General features: G+C 46.8%; 1 protein-coding gene across 2 annotated transcripts in view; it reads right to left on the bottom strand.

Annotated features, from left to right (window-relative positions):
• LOC126198667 (juvenile hormone esterase-like) overlaps positions 1-15,988 on the bottom strand; it is a 178,754-nt gene that overhangs the window by 48,153 nt on the left and 114,613 nt on the right. For both annotated transcript variants that reach the window (XM_049935153.1, XM_049935152.1), the window contains exon 7: positions 8,195-8,387. In XM_049935153.1, the coding sequence (XP_049791110.1) occupies positions 8,195-8,387 (193 nt within the window). The remainder of the gene's footprint in view (positions 1-8,194; positions 8,388-15,988) is intronic.

The raw sequence follows: 15,988 nt of genomic DNA, 5'->3' as shown, positions 1-15,988 counted from the left end.
CCAAACTCTGCAAGCCACCTGACGGTGTGTGGCGGACGGTACCTTGAGTACCTCTGTTGGTTCTCCCTTCTTTTCCAGTCTCGTATTGTTCGTCGAAAGGATTGTCGGTATGCCTCTGTGTGGACTCTAATCTCTCTGATTTTATCGTTATGGTCTCTTCGCGAGATATACGTAGGAGGGAGCAATATACTGCTTGACTCTTCGGTGAAGGTATGTTCTCGAAACTTCAACAAAAGCCCGTACCGAGCTACTGAACGTCTCTCCTGCAGAGTCTTCCACTGGAGTTTATCTATCATCTCCGTAACGCTTTCGTGATTACTAAATGATCCTGTAACGAAGCGCGCTGCTCTCCGTTGGATCTCCTCTCTCTCTCTACTATCAGCCCTATCTGGTACGGATCCCATACTGCTGAGCAGTATTCACGCAGTGGGCGAACAAGTGTACTGTAACCTACTTCCTTTGTTTTTGGATTCCATTTCCTTAGGATTCTTCCAATGAATCTCAGTCTGGCATCTGCTTTACCGACGATCAACTTTATATGATCATTCCATTTTAAATCACTCCTAATGCGTACTCCCAGATAATTTATGGAATTAACTGCTTCCAGTTGCTGACCTGCTATAATGTAGCTAAATAATAAGGGATCTATCTTTCTATGCAGCACATTATACTTGTCAATATTGAGATTCAGTTGCCATTCCCTGCACCATGCGTCAATTCGCTGCAGATCCTCCTGCATTTCAGTACAAGTTTCCAATGTTACAACCTCTCGATATACCACAGCATCATCCGCAAAAAGCCTCAGTGAACTTCCGATGTCATCCACAAGGTCATTTATGTGTATTGTGAATAGCAACGGTCCTACGACACTCCCCTGGGGCACACCTGAAATCAGTCTTACTTCGGATGTCTTCTCCCATTGAGAATGACATGCTGCGTTATGTTATCTAGGAACTCTTCAATCCAATCACACAATTGGTTTGATAGTCCATATGCTCTTACTTTCTTCATTAAACGACTGTGGGGAACTGTATCGAACGCCTTGCGGAAGTCAAGAAACACGGGAACCCGTGTCTATGGGCCTCCGAGTCTCGTGGACGAATAGCGCGAGCTAGGTTTCACACGACCGTCTTTTTCGAAACCCATGCTGATACCTACAGAGTAGATTTCTAGTCTTCAGAAAAGTCATTATACTCGAACATAATACGTGTTCCTAAATTCTACAACTGATCGACGTTAGAGATATAGGTCTATAGTTTTAAACATCTGTTCCACGTTCCTTCTTGAAAACGGGGATGACCTGTGCCGTTTTCCAATCCTTTGGAACGCTACGCTCTTCTAGAGACCTATGGTACACCGCTGCAAGAAGGGGGGCAAGTTCCTTCGCGTACTCTGGGTAAAATCGAACTGGTATCCCATCAGGTTCAGCGACCTTTCCTCTTCTGAGCGATTTTAATTGTTTCTCTATCCCTCTGTCGTCTCTTTCGATATCTACCATTCTGTCATCTGTGCGACAATCTAGAGAAGGTATTACAGTGCAGTCTTCCTCTGTGAAACAGCTTTGGAAACATACATCTAGTATTTCGGCCTTTAGTCTGTCATCCTCTATTTCAGTACCATTTTGGTCACAGAGTGTCTGAACATTTTGTTCTGATCCACCTACCGCTTTGACATAAGACCAAAATTTCTTAGGATTTTCTGCCAAGTCAGTACATAGAACTTTATTTTCGAATTCATTAAACGCCTCTGGCATAGGCCTCCTCACACTACATTTCGCTTCGCATAATTTTTGTCTGTCTGCAAGGCTTTGGCTATGTTTATGTTTGCTGTGAAGTTCCCTTTGCTTCCGCAGCAGTTTTCTAACTCGGTTGTTGTACCACGGTGGCTCTTTTCCATCTCTTACGATCTTGCTTGGCACATTCTGATCTAACGCATATTGTACGATGGTTTTGAATTCTAATTTGTTAGGGAATAGTATTCAACAACAAGTGTGTTTTAAGGCGTCAAAAACAAGAATGCACCGCTTGTATACACTCTCAGACAAAAAAAAAAGTCGCATCACGAAGGAATTATCCGAACGGAACGGAAATCAGCAGACATGATGTACATATGCAGACAAACAAATGCTTATACACACATCAAAAAAAGTTTTGCATCACGCCGGTTCCCAGAACTCCTGAAGATAGACGTTGACTGTGGACATTGTATCACAGACACAGTCCCTTTCACTGCTCAGAGATGTCACTAAGCCCACCCAAAGATGTAAACAACCATGCATGAGCAGCGCCTATTAGAGGGAGGGGGTCCGACAGGCGATAAGCTCCAGTCATTCCACCAGGAAGGAGGTAAATGGCTCGAGTTGTCTGTAGTTCAACCATGCCTAGTCGCTCAATACCGCGGTTCGATCGCTTCCGCATTGTTACTTTGTGACAGGGTTTGAAGGCAACCCCGTCAGGCTGAACGTCTTAGAGACACTGTCCAGCGAGTGTAGCAAGGTGGAGATTCCCTGATGTTTTGGGATGGCATTATGTGAGGCCGACGTACACCTACATCTACATGGTTACTCTGCAATTCACACTTAAGTGCCTGGCAGAGGGTTCATCGAACTACTTTCATACTACTACTCTACCATTCCACTCTCGAATGGCGAGTGGGGAAAAGGAACACCCAAATTTTTCCGTTCGAGCTCTTATTACTCTCATTTTATTATGGTGATCATTTCTCCCTACGTAGGTGGGTGTCAACAAAATATTTTCGCATTCGGAAGAGAAAGTTGGTGATTGAATGGTTCAAATGGCTCTGAGCACTATGGGACTCAACTGCTGAGGTCATTAGTCCCCTAGAACTTAGAACTAGTTAAACCTAACTAACCTAAGGACATCACAAACATCCATGCCCGAGGCAGGATTCGAACCTGCGACCGTAGCAGTCGCGCGGTTCCAGACTGAAGTGCCTAGAACCGCTCGGTCACATCGGCCGGCTAATATTCCAGCACAGGACGGACAAGTGTAATGTAGGCTGTCTCTTTAGTGGGTTTGTCACGTCTTCTAAGTGTTCTGCCAATAAAGCGCAGCCTTTGTTTCGCCTTCCCGACAATGTTATCTATGTGGTCTTTCCGCCGCTGGTGGTCAGGGAAGGCTGCGTAACGACGGTACGTGAATGCTGAATGCCATCCCCCGACCGATAGTGCAACCATATCGGCAACATATTGGCGAGGCATTGTCTACATGGACGACAATTCGCGCCCCCATTGTGCACAACTTGTGAATGACTTCCTTCAGGATAACGACATCGCTCGACTAGAGCGGCATGCATGTTCTCCAGACATGAACCCTATCGACATGCCTGGGATAGACTGAAAAGGGATGTTTATGGACGACGTGACCCATCGACCACTCTGAGGGATCTGCGCCGAATCGCCGTTGTGGAGTGGGACAATCTGGATCAACAGCGCCTTGATGAACTTGTGGATAGTATGCCATAACGAATACAGGCATGTACCAGTGCAAGAGGACGTGCTGCTGGGTATTAGAGGTACCGGTGTGTTCAGAAATCTGTATCACCACCTCTGAAGGTCTCGCTGTATGGTGGTACAACATGCAATGTGTGGTTTTCATGAGCAATAAAAAGGGCGGAAATTATGTTGATCTCTATTCCAATTTTCTGTACACGTTTCGGAACTCTCGGAACAGAGGTGAAGCAAAACTTTTTTGATGTGTGTAGTTACAGACACATTGGGTAATTTATCCTAGAGAAAGAGTTTCACAAATTGAGAAAGCCAGTAACGCGCTGATGCACCTCTGGCCCTCATGCAAAGCAATTATTCGGCTTGGCGTTAATTGACAGAGTTTTTGGACGCCGTGCCACATTTCCAACTACCGCTTTAGTTCGTCAAAATCCCGAGCTGGTTCGAGGCCTCTGCCCATAATGCTCCAAATGTTCGTAGTTGTGGTCAGATATGGCGACATTGCTGGTCAAGGTAGTCTTTGGGAAGCGTGAAGACAAGCAGCAGAAACCCTCGCCGTTTGTGGGCGGGATTACCTTGCTGAAATGTAAGCGCTGGACGGGTTGTAATAAAGGGCAACAAATCGAGTAGATTGTCGTCGACGTACCGCTGTGCTGTAAGTGCCGCAGGTGACAACCAAATGGGTCCTGCTATGAAATGGAACGGCACCCCAGACCAGCTCTCTTGCCTGGTTGTCGGGCCGTACGGCGGGCTACAGTCAGCTTGGTGTCCCAACGCTGCCTGCAGCGCCTTCAGATACGACTTCGCTGGTCATCAGGACTCAGAAACGGGCCTCATCACTGACAGTTCAGCTCCAGTCAATGAGATTCGAGAATTATTTGTCTATACATAAACGTCACGTCTACCGATTTCTGTCCCATTCGAATAACTCCTTCGTAGCATTTTTTTAAACCGTATTATATTGGGCTCACCCACAAATAGCTCGTACGATTCTCTATAAGGTTAACCGCTTCATCTGTAGCTTTGCAGTACGTGCACATGTATCACAGCACGTGGAGAGGGCCTCCCCCATTACCCTCTCGCTGAATATATTGCTGATCCTCTTCTTACCCCGCGGGCTGCACAGAGAGCTTGCTCACAACTTTAATTGATAGTACAACTTTGTTCTGACAATTCCAGGAAAGGCTTTGATGGTCTCTGGTTAACAAAGAAGTTGTCAAATACGGTTCAAGGATTATGTTTATTTTAACAGTTACCGTATGTCTAATTTCCTCAAAATATCCGTCGTGGTACTCAGTAATTTCTGTAAATATCAGCCGGCCTTAAGTGGCCGTGCGGTTCTAGGCGCTGCAGTCTGGAACCGCGAGACCGCTACGGTCGCACGTTCGAACCCTGCCTCGGGCATGGATGTGTGTGATGTCCTTAGGTCAGTTAGGTTTAACTAGTTCTAAGTTCTAGGGGACTAATGACCTCAGAAGTTGAGTGCCATAGTGCTCAGAGCCATTTGAACCATTTTTTTGTAAGTATCACGAGCCACTATCATACAGACAGAGCTTCACGTAATGCAAATCATACTAGACAGTAAACGCGTCAGACCACTGTGCTCTGCTACCAATCACGAACAATCTCCTAGGCAAGCATCGACACGACGACGCCCTTTCGAGCATACCACGTCACAACACAGGCAGCATGTTAGTGCGAACCAAACCTGGAGACATGGCTTAGCCACATAATGAGATTGAAGCTGTTGGGACGATTCGTGAGTCCTGTTTGGGTAGCTCAGTTGGTAGAGCATTTGCCCGCGAAAGATAAAGGTGCCGAGCTCGAGTCTCCGTCCAGCACACAGTTTTAATCTGCGAGGAAGTTTCTTAGGTTAAAACATAATTAAAGAGCATAGGTAGAGACCTTTCATAGTTACTGGACTAGAACAGAAACGGACCTCGATCCACCTCTATCGAAATTTGCGTTAGCTCAAGACAACATTATCCGTGAGAGAAGGTAAAGTTTGCTCAGTGTCATGTAATTCTTGATACACCCCAAGTCTTCTGCACAATTACAAGCTTGACACGGTGGTGCTCTTGTTCTGCGGTACATTGGCCATCCGGCGTTGCGGTACTTTGACCCACACCCAACGCCCCCTTCTAGTAATGGTGACTCCCGACGTCGGAACTGCTGCTTCTCCTTTAAGTACTCATTGTGTTGTCCTTTTAGGGCTGGGAAAAGGAAGGAAGATCACCGTTTAACGCCCGACCGACGACGAGGCTCTCGGACGGAACACAAACGTCAGGCTGGAAGAAATATAGAGAAGCAAGACAGCAGTGTCTTTTTGAAATGAACATTTTCAGTATTACCTTAAGCGATTTAGAGAAAACATGGTAAACTAAAAATCAAGATGATCTGAGGGGAATTTGAACCGCTGCCCTAAAGGTTGAGCGAAGCCCGTTCCGGTCCAGACACCAAGGAAGTTTGGCCGGTGGTGCGTGCGTTGCTACTAGCTGTCTTCGATCTGTGGATCGCGAGAAATCCCAGGCTTCGCTAGAGCTTTCTATCGCTGCGCGATCTCTTTACTTTTGTCGGTGATATTTTCGCGACGTTTCTCAGTGTTACTGACATACCATAGATTTTAATACTAAAAATCTCTTTTAAACACCGAATGCGATATTTCTTATGGTACAAGTAATTTGTAAAAACATCAACTAATCAATAAATAAAAAACCACAATTACGATTCAAATTCTCGTGCGTTCACTCGTCCCGCAATCAACTGATGTCTGTTGGTACCTTCTCCGCGACTGGTCTTACCGCTACCACACAAAATCTGTATTTACAGCCCGTTTAGTAGGATTGGATTGGATTGTTTGAGGGGAAGAGACCAAACAGCGAGGTCATCGGTCTCATCGTATTAGGGAAGGAAGTCGGCCGTGCCCTTTCAAAGGAACCATCCCGGCATTTGCCTGGAGCGATTTAGGGAAATCACGGAAAACCTAAATCAGGATAGCCGGACGCGGGATTGAACCGTCGTCCTCCCGAATGCGAGCCCAGTGTGCTAACCACTGCGCCACCTCGCTCGTTTAATAGGATCTATTTGGTTTATTAGGCATTTAATTTCTAATTAATTTACCTCTTGGCTTCATCCGTATGTTACTATCGTGTTTTCAAGCTGATTGAAAGCTGATAACTTTTGTAAACGTTATTCTAATATTGAAATAGGGATCAAAATGCTCATTTGCAAATCACTTACTAATCGATTGTAGCCTCTAATCATCAAATAAAATACTGCGTTGGGTCCAGAGTCAAGTGATACTTTTTAAAGACAACATTTTTGCCTTAACTGTTAGTTTTCTTTAAATAATCCCCAATAAATCCTTAAGCAACCGCACATAATGTATGAGAACTACGAGGGGACTTCAAAAAGCAAGCTACGCGTTGTCATAACATGTGAAGTAATTGTTTTTGAATGTTGCACCGCACTTTAAATTCACAGAGATGCTTGACACTATTTTTCTACAGTCACGAGTCTCTGTAAACAACGGCAATAGAAATCCGCTCCTCGGTCGCGGAGCCTTTCGAGAACCGCTGAGCGAATGTCGTCATCGCTGGAAAATCTGTCTCCACGGATGTTCTTTCAGCTTGCCAGAAAGATGAAAATCGCACGGGGCAACATCTGGACTTCCCGATCAGCGTTAGACACGTCTTCGCGGCCTTGGTCAAATTTATTGGTACTATTTGACTACTGCTGGACACGGCATTGCATTTGATCCACACACCGCCACAATTTCAAGGTTAAACTGTGTGAAATTTAGACGTTGGGCTACGAGAATCTCACTGTCCCGCGCATTTCAACTTCGCAGTACATTTCCAGTTGGTGCGTCATTTCGTTTGCACAGTGTGATGCACGTGTTATCTGGACGCCAGGAACATGTACACTATTCTGGCAGTTCTTGTTATGGTGTCACCGCCAGACACCACACTTGCTAGGTGGTAGCCTTTAAATCGGCCGCGGTCCGTTAGTATACGTCGGACCCGCGTGTCGCCACTATCAGTGATCGCAGACCGAGCGCCGCCACTCCCTAGCACTCGCCCCAGTTGTACAGCCGACTTTGCTAGCGATGGTTCACTGTCTACAGACGCTCTCAATTGCAGAGACGACAGTTTAGCATAGCCTTCAACGACGTCATTTGCTACGACCTAGCAAGGCGCCATATGCAGTTACTATTGATATTGATATTCTGAATCATGTACCGTCAAGAGCGACGTTCATCATTAATGGATTAAAGTTAAGTATGAAACTAATTACGTCCGCTTTCTGAATTCTAATTCCTTGCCATGTTCCAGACCTCACGTCAGTATAGTCCTTCCCTCCTCATGCCAGCCTGCGTGAGCTAAAACGCGTGCATTTCGGCCTCCTCTAGTAACACGGTCTTGGCTCTTCTGCCAACACAACAGTTGTGACCTAGTCTTACTGTGAGACGAGAAGTGTAACTTGCTCTCTGAAGTCCCTACGTATTACTGTAAATGTCTTGAAATACTACAGGAGTTTGTGGGTAGATAGGATTCAATGTCATTTCGCGTGTTCAGCGATTCATGAGATTCTCATATTTCAACCAAAGATATAGCTTGTTGTTGGTAGTTTCTCGCGTATCGCACGCGCTCGCGCCCCGCGTCGGATGTCACGCGCTCGCTCGGTTACTGGCTACGTGTCGGGCGTCGAGAGCCGCTGGGTACTCACGGACGGCCCTGATGATGCCCTCCTGAGCGACGACGCCGGTGAGCCAGGGCACGGACGTGAAGGCGGCGGAGCTGCCGGCGCTCAGCGCCGCCTGCAGGATGGCCAGCGGCGCGGCGGGCAGGAAGCGTTCCTCGGGGTCGCCGCTCGACTCCACCGTCGGCCGGTACAGTGTCAGCGGGTCCACCGACCACACCTGCGCACCACAGGCGTGCAACAGAATCTGATGCGTGGAAAAAAAATCTTCAGAATGTCATCAGGCAAAGCGGCAAGCTTGTGGAAGACTCGAAAGGCGTTACTCACTCTTCCGGTACTGATTCTACGATGTCACGCTTATGTCGATGTTTATGCTCGCTTCGTCGGTTACGAGAAAGCTTTTCACACTACTCATCATAACAAACTGACGTATACTGATGAGAAGACCGCGGATATTAGGTAAAAACCTATTTTGTTCCTGAGTTCCTATTTGCATAAAAAATTGTACTTATGCGTTTCATGACTATTTACACTTAATAGCGTTAATTCTATAGGACCTAAAAAAGCCTATTTCGACGTTAGTGCCTAATTTTGCCTATTTCGGCATCAAAATCCTAAGAAGTACCTATTTCGTTAATCTGACATAGAGTTCTTGTGTTTTCAAAGATTAGGAAAAAGAAGTAAACTTAGGGCTTTACGTCTCGTCGAAGGCGAAGGTCGTTGGAGACTGTTTACAATTCCTTTGCTTGCCTTACTGCCAACAGCACTCGGCACGGTTGAATGGTCATCCATCCAAGTACGCGCCGAGCGCGACAGTGCTCGACTTCGGTGAGCGAATGGGAACCGGTCAACGATTTGAGTTACACATTAGAATAGAACGTAAGAGTACTAAATGTTATATTTGAAAATATTTCGTTCGTAGGATTCTGGCCAGCTGTGTATTTTCGCAAAGAAACGGTTTCATAGGCCTTAAGCTGAGCACGGATTAAAAAATCACAATGTTAATCGTAGACGCCCTCTATAGCTAAATTACTGCCCTTCGCGCCTTTTCTCGCTGCTGTCTACAGGCAGTCCTATCAAACTTCTCTGTTTCGTGAAAGGTATTATACGCGAATTTTCCGGTTCGAAAAATAATTTGCCAGTAGTGAGATGTTTTCATCTGAAGCACCGATAGATTCCATTCGCTTGTTCAGAAGAGGGGGCCATCTGTCAGCAACGAGCACGGTACTTCCCCTACCTCTCCCATGCACCGCAGTAAAAGGAAGAAAAAAACAGGTCATCGTTCACTTTTTCCCAGCGAAAACAAATCAGTACATTGTGTAGCGACCGAAGCGTTAAGTGTTACTGACGTTCTAACTGCAAAATAAATTCTAGTTTCTGGCACTCTCGCAGTCGGTGATTAATTTTCAACATCTGCTCTGCAAAAATCTTCCAAGATGCTCTCGATGGAATGTATAAAGGAGTGGTGGTTGATGCAGTTATGAGTAAAAATTTCATCATATAAATACACTCCTGGAAATGGAAAAAAGAACACATTGACACCGGTGTGTCAGACCCACCATACTTGCTCCGGACACTGCGAGAGGGCTGTACAAGCAATGATCACACGCACGGCACAGCGGACACACCAGGAACCGCGGTGTTGGCCGTCGAATGGCGCTAGCTGCGCAGCATTTGTGCACCGCCGCCGTCAGTGTCAGCCAGTTTGCCGTGGCATACGGAGCTCCATCGCAGTCTTTAACACTGGTAGCATGCCGCGACAGCGTGGACGTGAACCGTATGCGCAGTTGACGGACTTTGAGCGAGGGCGTATAGTGGGCATGCGGGAGGCCGGTTGGACGTACCGCCGAATTGCTCAACACGTGGGTCGTGAGGTCTCCACAGTACATCGATGTTGTCGCCAGTGGTCGGCGGAAGGTGCACGTGCCCGTCGACCTGGGACCGGACCACAGCGACGCACGGATGCACGCCAAGACCGTAGGATCCTACGCAGTGCCGTAGGGGACCGCACCGCCACTTCCCAGCAAATTAGGGACACTGTTGCTCCTGGGGTATCGGCGAGGACCATTCGCAACCGTCTCCATGAAGCTGGGCTACGGTCCCGTACACCGTTAGGCCGTCTTCCGCTCACGCCCCAACATCGTGCAGCCCGCCTCCAGTGGTGTCGCGACAGGCGTGAATGGAGGCACGAATGGAGACGTGTCGTCTTCAGCGATGAGAGTCGCTTCTGCCTTGGTGCCAATGATGGTCGTATGCGTATTTGGCGCCGTGCAGGTGAGCGCCACAATCAGGACTGCATACGACCGAGGCACACAGGGCCAACACCCGGCATCATGGTGTGGGGAGCGATCTCCTACACTGGCCGTACACCACTGGTGATCGTCGAGGGGACACTGAATAGTGCACCGTACATCCAAACCGTCATCGAACCCATCGTTCTACCATTCCTAGACCGGCAAGGGAACTTGCTGTTCCAACAGGACAATGCACGTCCGCATGTATCCCGTGCCACCCAACGTGCTCTAGAAGGTGTAAGTCAACTACCCTGGCCAGCAAGATCTCCGGATCTGTCCCCCATTGAGCATGTTTGGGACTGGATGAAGCGTCGTCTCACGCGGTCTGCACGTCCGGCACGAACGCTGGTCCAACTGAGGCGCCAGGTGGAAATGGCATGGCAAGCCGTTCCACAGGACTACATCCAGCATCTCTACGATCGTCTCCATGGGAGAATAGCAGCCTGCATTGCTGCGAAAGGTGGATATACACTGTACTAGTGCCGACATTGTGCATGCTCTGTTGCCTGTGTCTATGTGCCTGTGGTTCTGTCAGTGTGATCATGTGATGTATCTGACCCCAGGAATGTGTCAATAAAGTTTCCCCTTCCTGGGACAATGAATTGACGGTGTTCTTATTTCAATTTCCAGGAGTGTATATGTGGTGTCAAATCAGCGATGCCTGCGACTTTTCTCAAGAAATTCGCTGCTGAATTGAACAGGCTAGAAGTTCTTACCAGAGAATGTAGAAAGTTCTGACTAGCGGTGACATAATTATCATATTTCGCCGTCCATTACTTCGATGCTACGTGTTGAGTACCCTACTTTATAGACCTGAGTCATGGACACTTTCTGCAGTATTAAGTAACGTATTAGAGGAATCTGAAGTGTGGGCGTATTGAAGGATATCAAGTGTAACACTTCGAGATAAATTCACAAATGTAGTAGTAAGATAACTGGAATACTTTGGGCATATAATTCGAAAAATGGTTCAAATGGCTCTGAGCACCATGGGACTTAACATCTATGGTCATCAGTCCCCTAGAACTTAGAACTACTTAAACCTAACTAACCTAAGGACAGCACACAACACCCAGCCATCACGAGGCAGAGAAAATCCCTGACCCCGCCGGGAATCGAACCCGGGAACCCTGGCGTGGGAAGCGAGAACGCTACCGCACGACCACGAGATGCGGGCGCATATAATTCGCAACAACAAAATATACTTCAAGGAAAGAATGATGGAAGATGTGGTCCAGGATGTAGAAGATTATCCTCGCTCAAGAACTTAAGCCAGTGAATTGAGCACTTATCCGCTCTTCAGAAGAGCCGTGGACAGACAACAGATTATGATAGAGGTCGCCGCTGTTCTTGAAGGGCGAGGCATTCAAAGAACAACAAAGGACAAGACGTGGATATACACTGTATTTATCTACAGAACGATGTAGTGACTCGTAGAAATCGAACCAGGAGAACATCAGTTTGGGTTTCAAAGAAATGTAGCAACACAACGACTTTACTTTTATATACATGTATTTTAAATGTAAGTCCCCTGCCACGTTTCCTGTGAAGGCTAATTGCAGAAACTGTTGTAAGGCTTTTGATACAGTTTGCACTAATAGACAGACTGAATCACGAGGAACGTTTGAGTGCATAATTTATTACCACTAGGCCAGAGAAGTCGTCCGACATAGACACTTCGTGCTACCCGTGCGAAACCAAGTCAGATCGCTAGTAGACGATAAGTTGTAGAAAGACAAGACTACATTTGCAAAATTTTGTAAATTTTAGAAACAGCTTTTGACAATGTTGACTGGAATACAGTCTCTGAAATTCTGAAGGAAGCAGGGAGCGATAGGGCATGTACAACTTTTTAGAAACGAGACTGCATTTCTAAGAGTCGAAGGATGTGACGGGGAGGCAGTAATTGTGATCGGAGTGCAGGAGGGTTTTAGTTTATCCCTCATATTGTTCAATCTGTGTATATAGTAAGCGTAAAAGGAAAGCAAACAGAAATTTGGAAAAGTAATTAAAGTAAATGGAGAAAGTAATAATAACTTTTGAGATATGACGGTGGAGTTTAACTCTGGACGTCACAACAATGGACATCGGACATTAGATGAGTGAAATATGATAAGTCTTGAAAAGAGGTTACAGGATGAAGACAAATATCGGAAGAACAGGGATAGTGGAGAGTAGACGACTTAACTCAGGTGGTTATGAGTGGATAAGGTCAGTAACCGAGGCTAAGGGAAAGTAAATGGCAACAGCAGAAATAAAGAGAATATAAAATGTCGATTGGCAATAGGGAGAAAAGCTTTCCTGATATACAGAAATATATTAACCTATAATCTAAATTTTATTAAAAAGTATTTATTGAAAATATTTATCTACAGTGTACCCTTGAATGGAAGTGACACCTACACGACATGAAGAGAATAGAAGCTTTTTAAATGTGTTGCTACAGAAGAATGCCGATGATAAGAAGGGTAGTTTGAATAACTAATGAAGTTATACTGAATCGAATCAGAGCGAAAAGAAATTTATATCACAACTTGACTAAAAGGAGGGGTCAGTTGACAAACACGCATCCTTAGGTATCCCTGTGATTTACAGGTTTTGAGATCCCTTTTGGCACAGACTCCACATAATTTGTCTGTACTGATATCCATTGCAAAACCTATGTTAATATTTTGATGAATATTCACGTCAGTGGTACAGCTTCCAGTATATTACACCAGCCCACTAAGAAATTCAGATTTGAAATGTGAGTCAGGAAAGGAGCTTCAATTCACCAAGACTGTTCTGAGTAGACCTCATGCCCTAAACCTGGAAAAACGAAGTCGTCTTAATAGAACATATCTGAAATATCTCCGTTTCGGAAATTACATTGCGCTGATTGTCTCTTAAGACTAGGCCTGAAAACTGTTATAATAAGACTAAAATAATCCACATATCGAAAAAAATCTATAAATCAAAAACGAAGTCAGCTGATGAGCTTGTATATTTAGTCGAAGACTGCAGACTAGATGAACTGTAAAATAAATAAGCAGAGAACGAAAAATGGTCGGGAGAACTTTTGGTATCTTAGCAAAGCTTCCGACGTATTTGAAAAAGAAAAAAATGCGTTATCTGTATTATGGATTTTGGTTTATAGAAATGCGATATGAATCTCTAATACGAAAACTCAAAAGATGTTGGGAAGTACTAGCAGAGACGGGGAAACAAATACTACACTCCTGGAAATTGAAATAAGAACACCGTGAATCCATTGTCCCAGGAAGGGGAAACTTTATTGACACATTCCTGGGGTCAGATACATCACATGATCACACTGACAGAACCACAGGCACATAGACACAGGCAACAGAGCATGCACAATGTCGGCACTAGTACAGTGTATATCCACCTTTCGCAGCAATGCAGGCTGCTATTCTCCCATGGAGACGATCGTAGAGATGCTGGATGTAGTCCTGTGGAACGGCTTGCCATGCCATTTCCACCTGGCGCCTCAGTTGGACCAGCGTTGGTGCTGGACGTGCAGACCGCGTGAGACGACGCTTCATCCAGTCCCAAACATGCTCAATGGGGGACAGATCCGGAGATCTTGCTGGCCAGGGTAGTTGACTTACACCTTCTAGAGCACGTTGGGTGGCACGGGATACATGCGGACGTGCATTGTCCTGTTGGAACAGCAAGTTCCCTTGCCGGTCTAGGAATGGTAGAACGATGGGTTCGATGACGGTTTGGATGTACGGTGCACTATTCAGTGTCCCCTCGACGATCACCAGTGGTGTACGGCCAGTGTAGGAGATCGCTCCCCACACCATGATGCCGGGTGTTGGCCCTGTGTGCCTCGGTCGTATGCAGTCCTGATTGTGGCGCTCACCTGCACGGCGCCAAACACGCATACGACCATCATTGGCACCAAGGCAGAAGCGACTCTCATCGCTGAAGACGACACGTCTCCATTCGTCCCTCCATTCACGCCTGTCGCGACACCACTGGAGGCGGGCTGCACGATGTTGGGGCGTGAGCGGAAGACGGCCTAACGGTGTGCGGGACCGTAGCCCAGCTTCATGGAGACGGTTGCGAATGGTCCTCGCCGATACCCCAGGAGCAACAGTGTCCCTAATTTGCTGGGAAGTGGCGGTGCGGTCCCCTACGGCACTGCGTAGGATCCTACGGTCTTGGCGTGCATCCGTGCGTCGCTGCGGTCCGGTCCCAGGTCGACGGGCACGTGCACCTTCCGCCGACCACTGGCGACAACATCGATGTACTGTGGAGACCTCACGCCCCACGTGTTGAGCAATTCGGCGGTACGTCCACCCGGCCTCCCGCATGCCCACTATACGCCCTCGCTCAAAGTCCGTCAACTGCACATACGGTTCACGTCCGCGCTGTCGCGGCATGCTACCAGTGTTAAAGACTGCGATGGAGCTCCGCCGGCCGCGGTGGTCTCGCGGTTCTAGGCGCGCAGTCCGGAACCGTGCGACTGCTACGGTCGCAGGTTCGAATCCTGCCTCGGGCATGGATGTGTGTGATGTCCTTAGGTTAGTTAGGTTTAATTAGTTCTAAGTTCTAGGGGACTTATGACCACAGCAGTTGAGTCCCATAGTGCTCAGAGCCATTTGAACCATTTTTGATGGAGCTCCGTATGCCACGGCAAACTGGCTGACACTGACGGCGGCGGTGCACAAATGCTGCGCAGCTAGCGCCATTCGACGGCCAACACCGCGGTTCCTGGTGTGTCCGCTGTGCCGTGCGTGTGATCATTGCTTGTACAGCCCTCTCGCAGTGTCCGGAGCAAGTATGGTGGGTCTGACACACCGGTGTCAATGTGTTCTTTTTTCCATTTCCAGGAGTGTATATCAGGAGATACGAAACGTTGGTGCTGTAATAAACAGCTTCTTGATTCGGCGTAGCCACATTGGCCAGGTTCTAATCTTGCTTGTGTGGGAGGCCTCCTGTTTAAGTGAGAAAGGGAGAGCTTCCATCATGCGCCGTGTCTGTGGGGAAAGCGGCTCTAGTTTCGAACTCAGTCTTGACAATGTAAAGGCATAGAATTCATCCTTACATACAAACTGATTAGTAAAGAGACTGAGGGGATGGGTAGAGGTTACAACACACAAAGAAAATGATTATAATTGATATGTTTATATATACTAAACATCAGGACCTTATTCATTTCCGAGAACAGCCTTCACAAAGTAATTATACAACAAATAAATACTGCAGAAAATGACATACGCAACAGTGATAAACACTGAAACTTATTAACAGGAGGTAGCATCGAAGTGGCGGACAATGTTTCATTGCACTAAAGGACATATTCTACCTCTGTTCTAGTGACTGTGAGGGAATCTTTTCGAGACAATTCAGAGAGATCAGAGGGAGAACCGAACACGTGAGAGATTGTCGAAGCAGCTAAGAGAAGGATGGTTGCGACGTCCTCCTTACTACAGAGCGGGGCAAGTAAAAGTGGCCCAGGCGAGTGGCAGCATTAACGGGGGAGGAAAAGACCGACAGTTACTTCCAACAGGATGGA

This window comes from Schistocerca nitens, chromosome 8 (genome assembly GCF_023898315.1).
Source record: "Schistocerca nitens isolate TAMUIC-IGC-003100 chromosome 8, iqSchNite1.1, whole genome shotgun sequence".
Classification (NCBI taxonomy): domain Eukaryota; kingdom Metazoa; phylum Arthropoda; class Insecta; order Orthoptera; family Acrididae; genus Schistocerca; species Schistocerca nitens.
The sequence above is the reverse complement of the archived record's forward strand: the minus strand, read 5'-3'. Positions and strand labels throughout refer to the sequence as shown.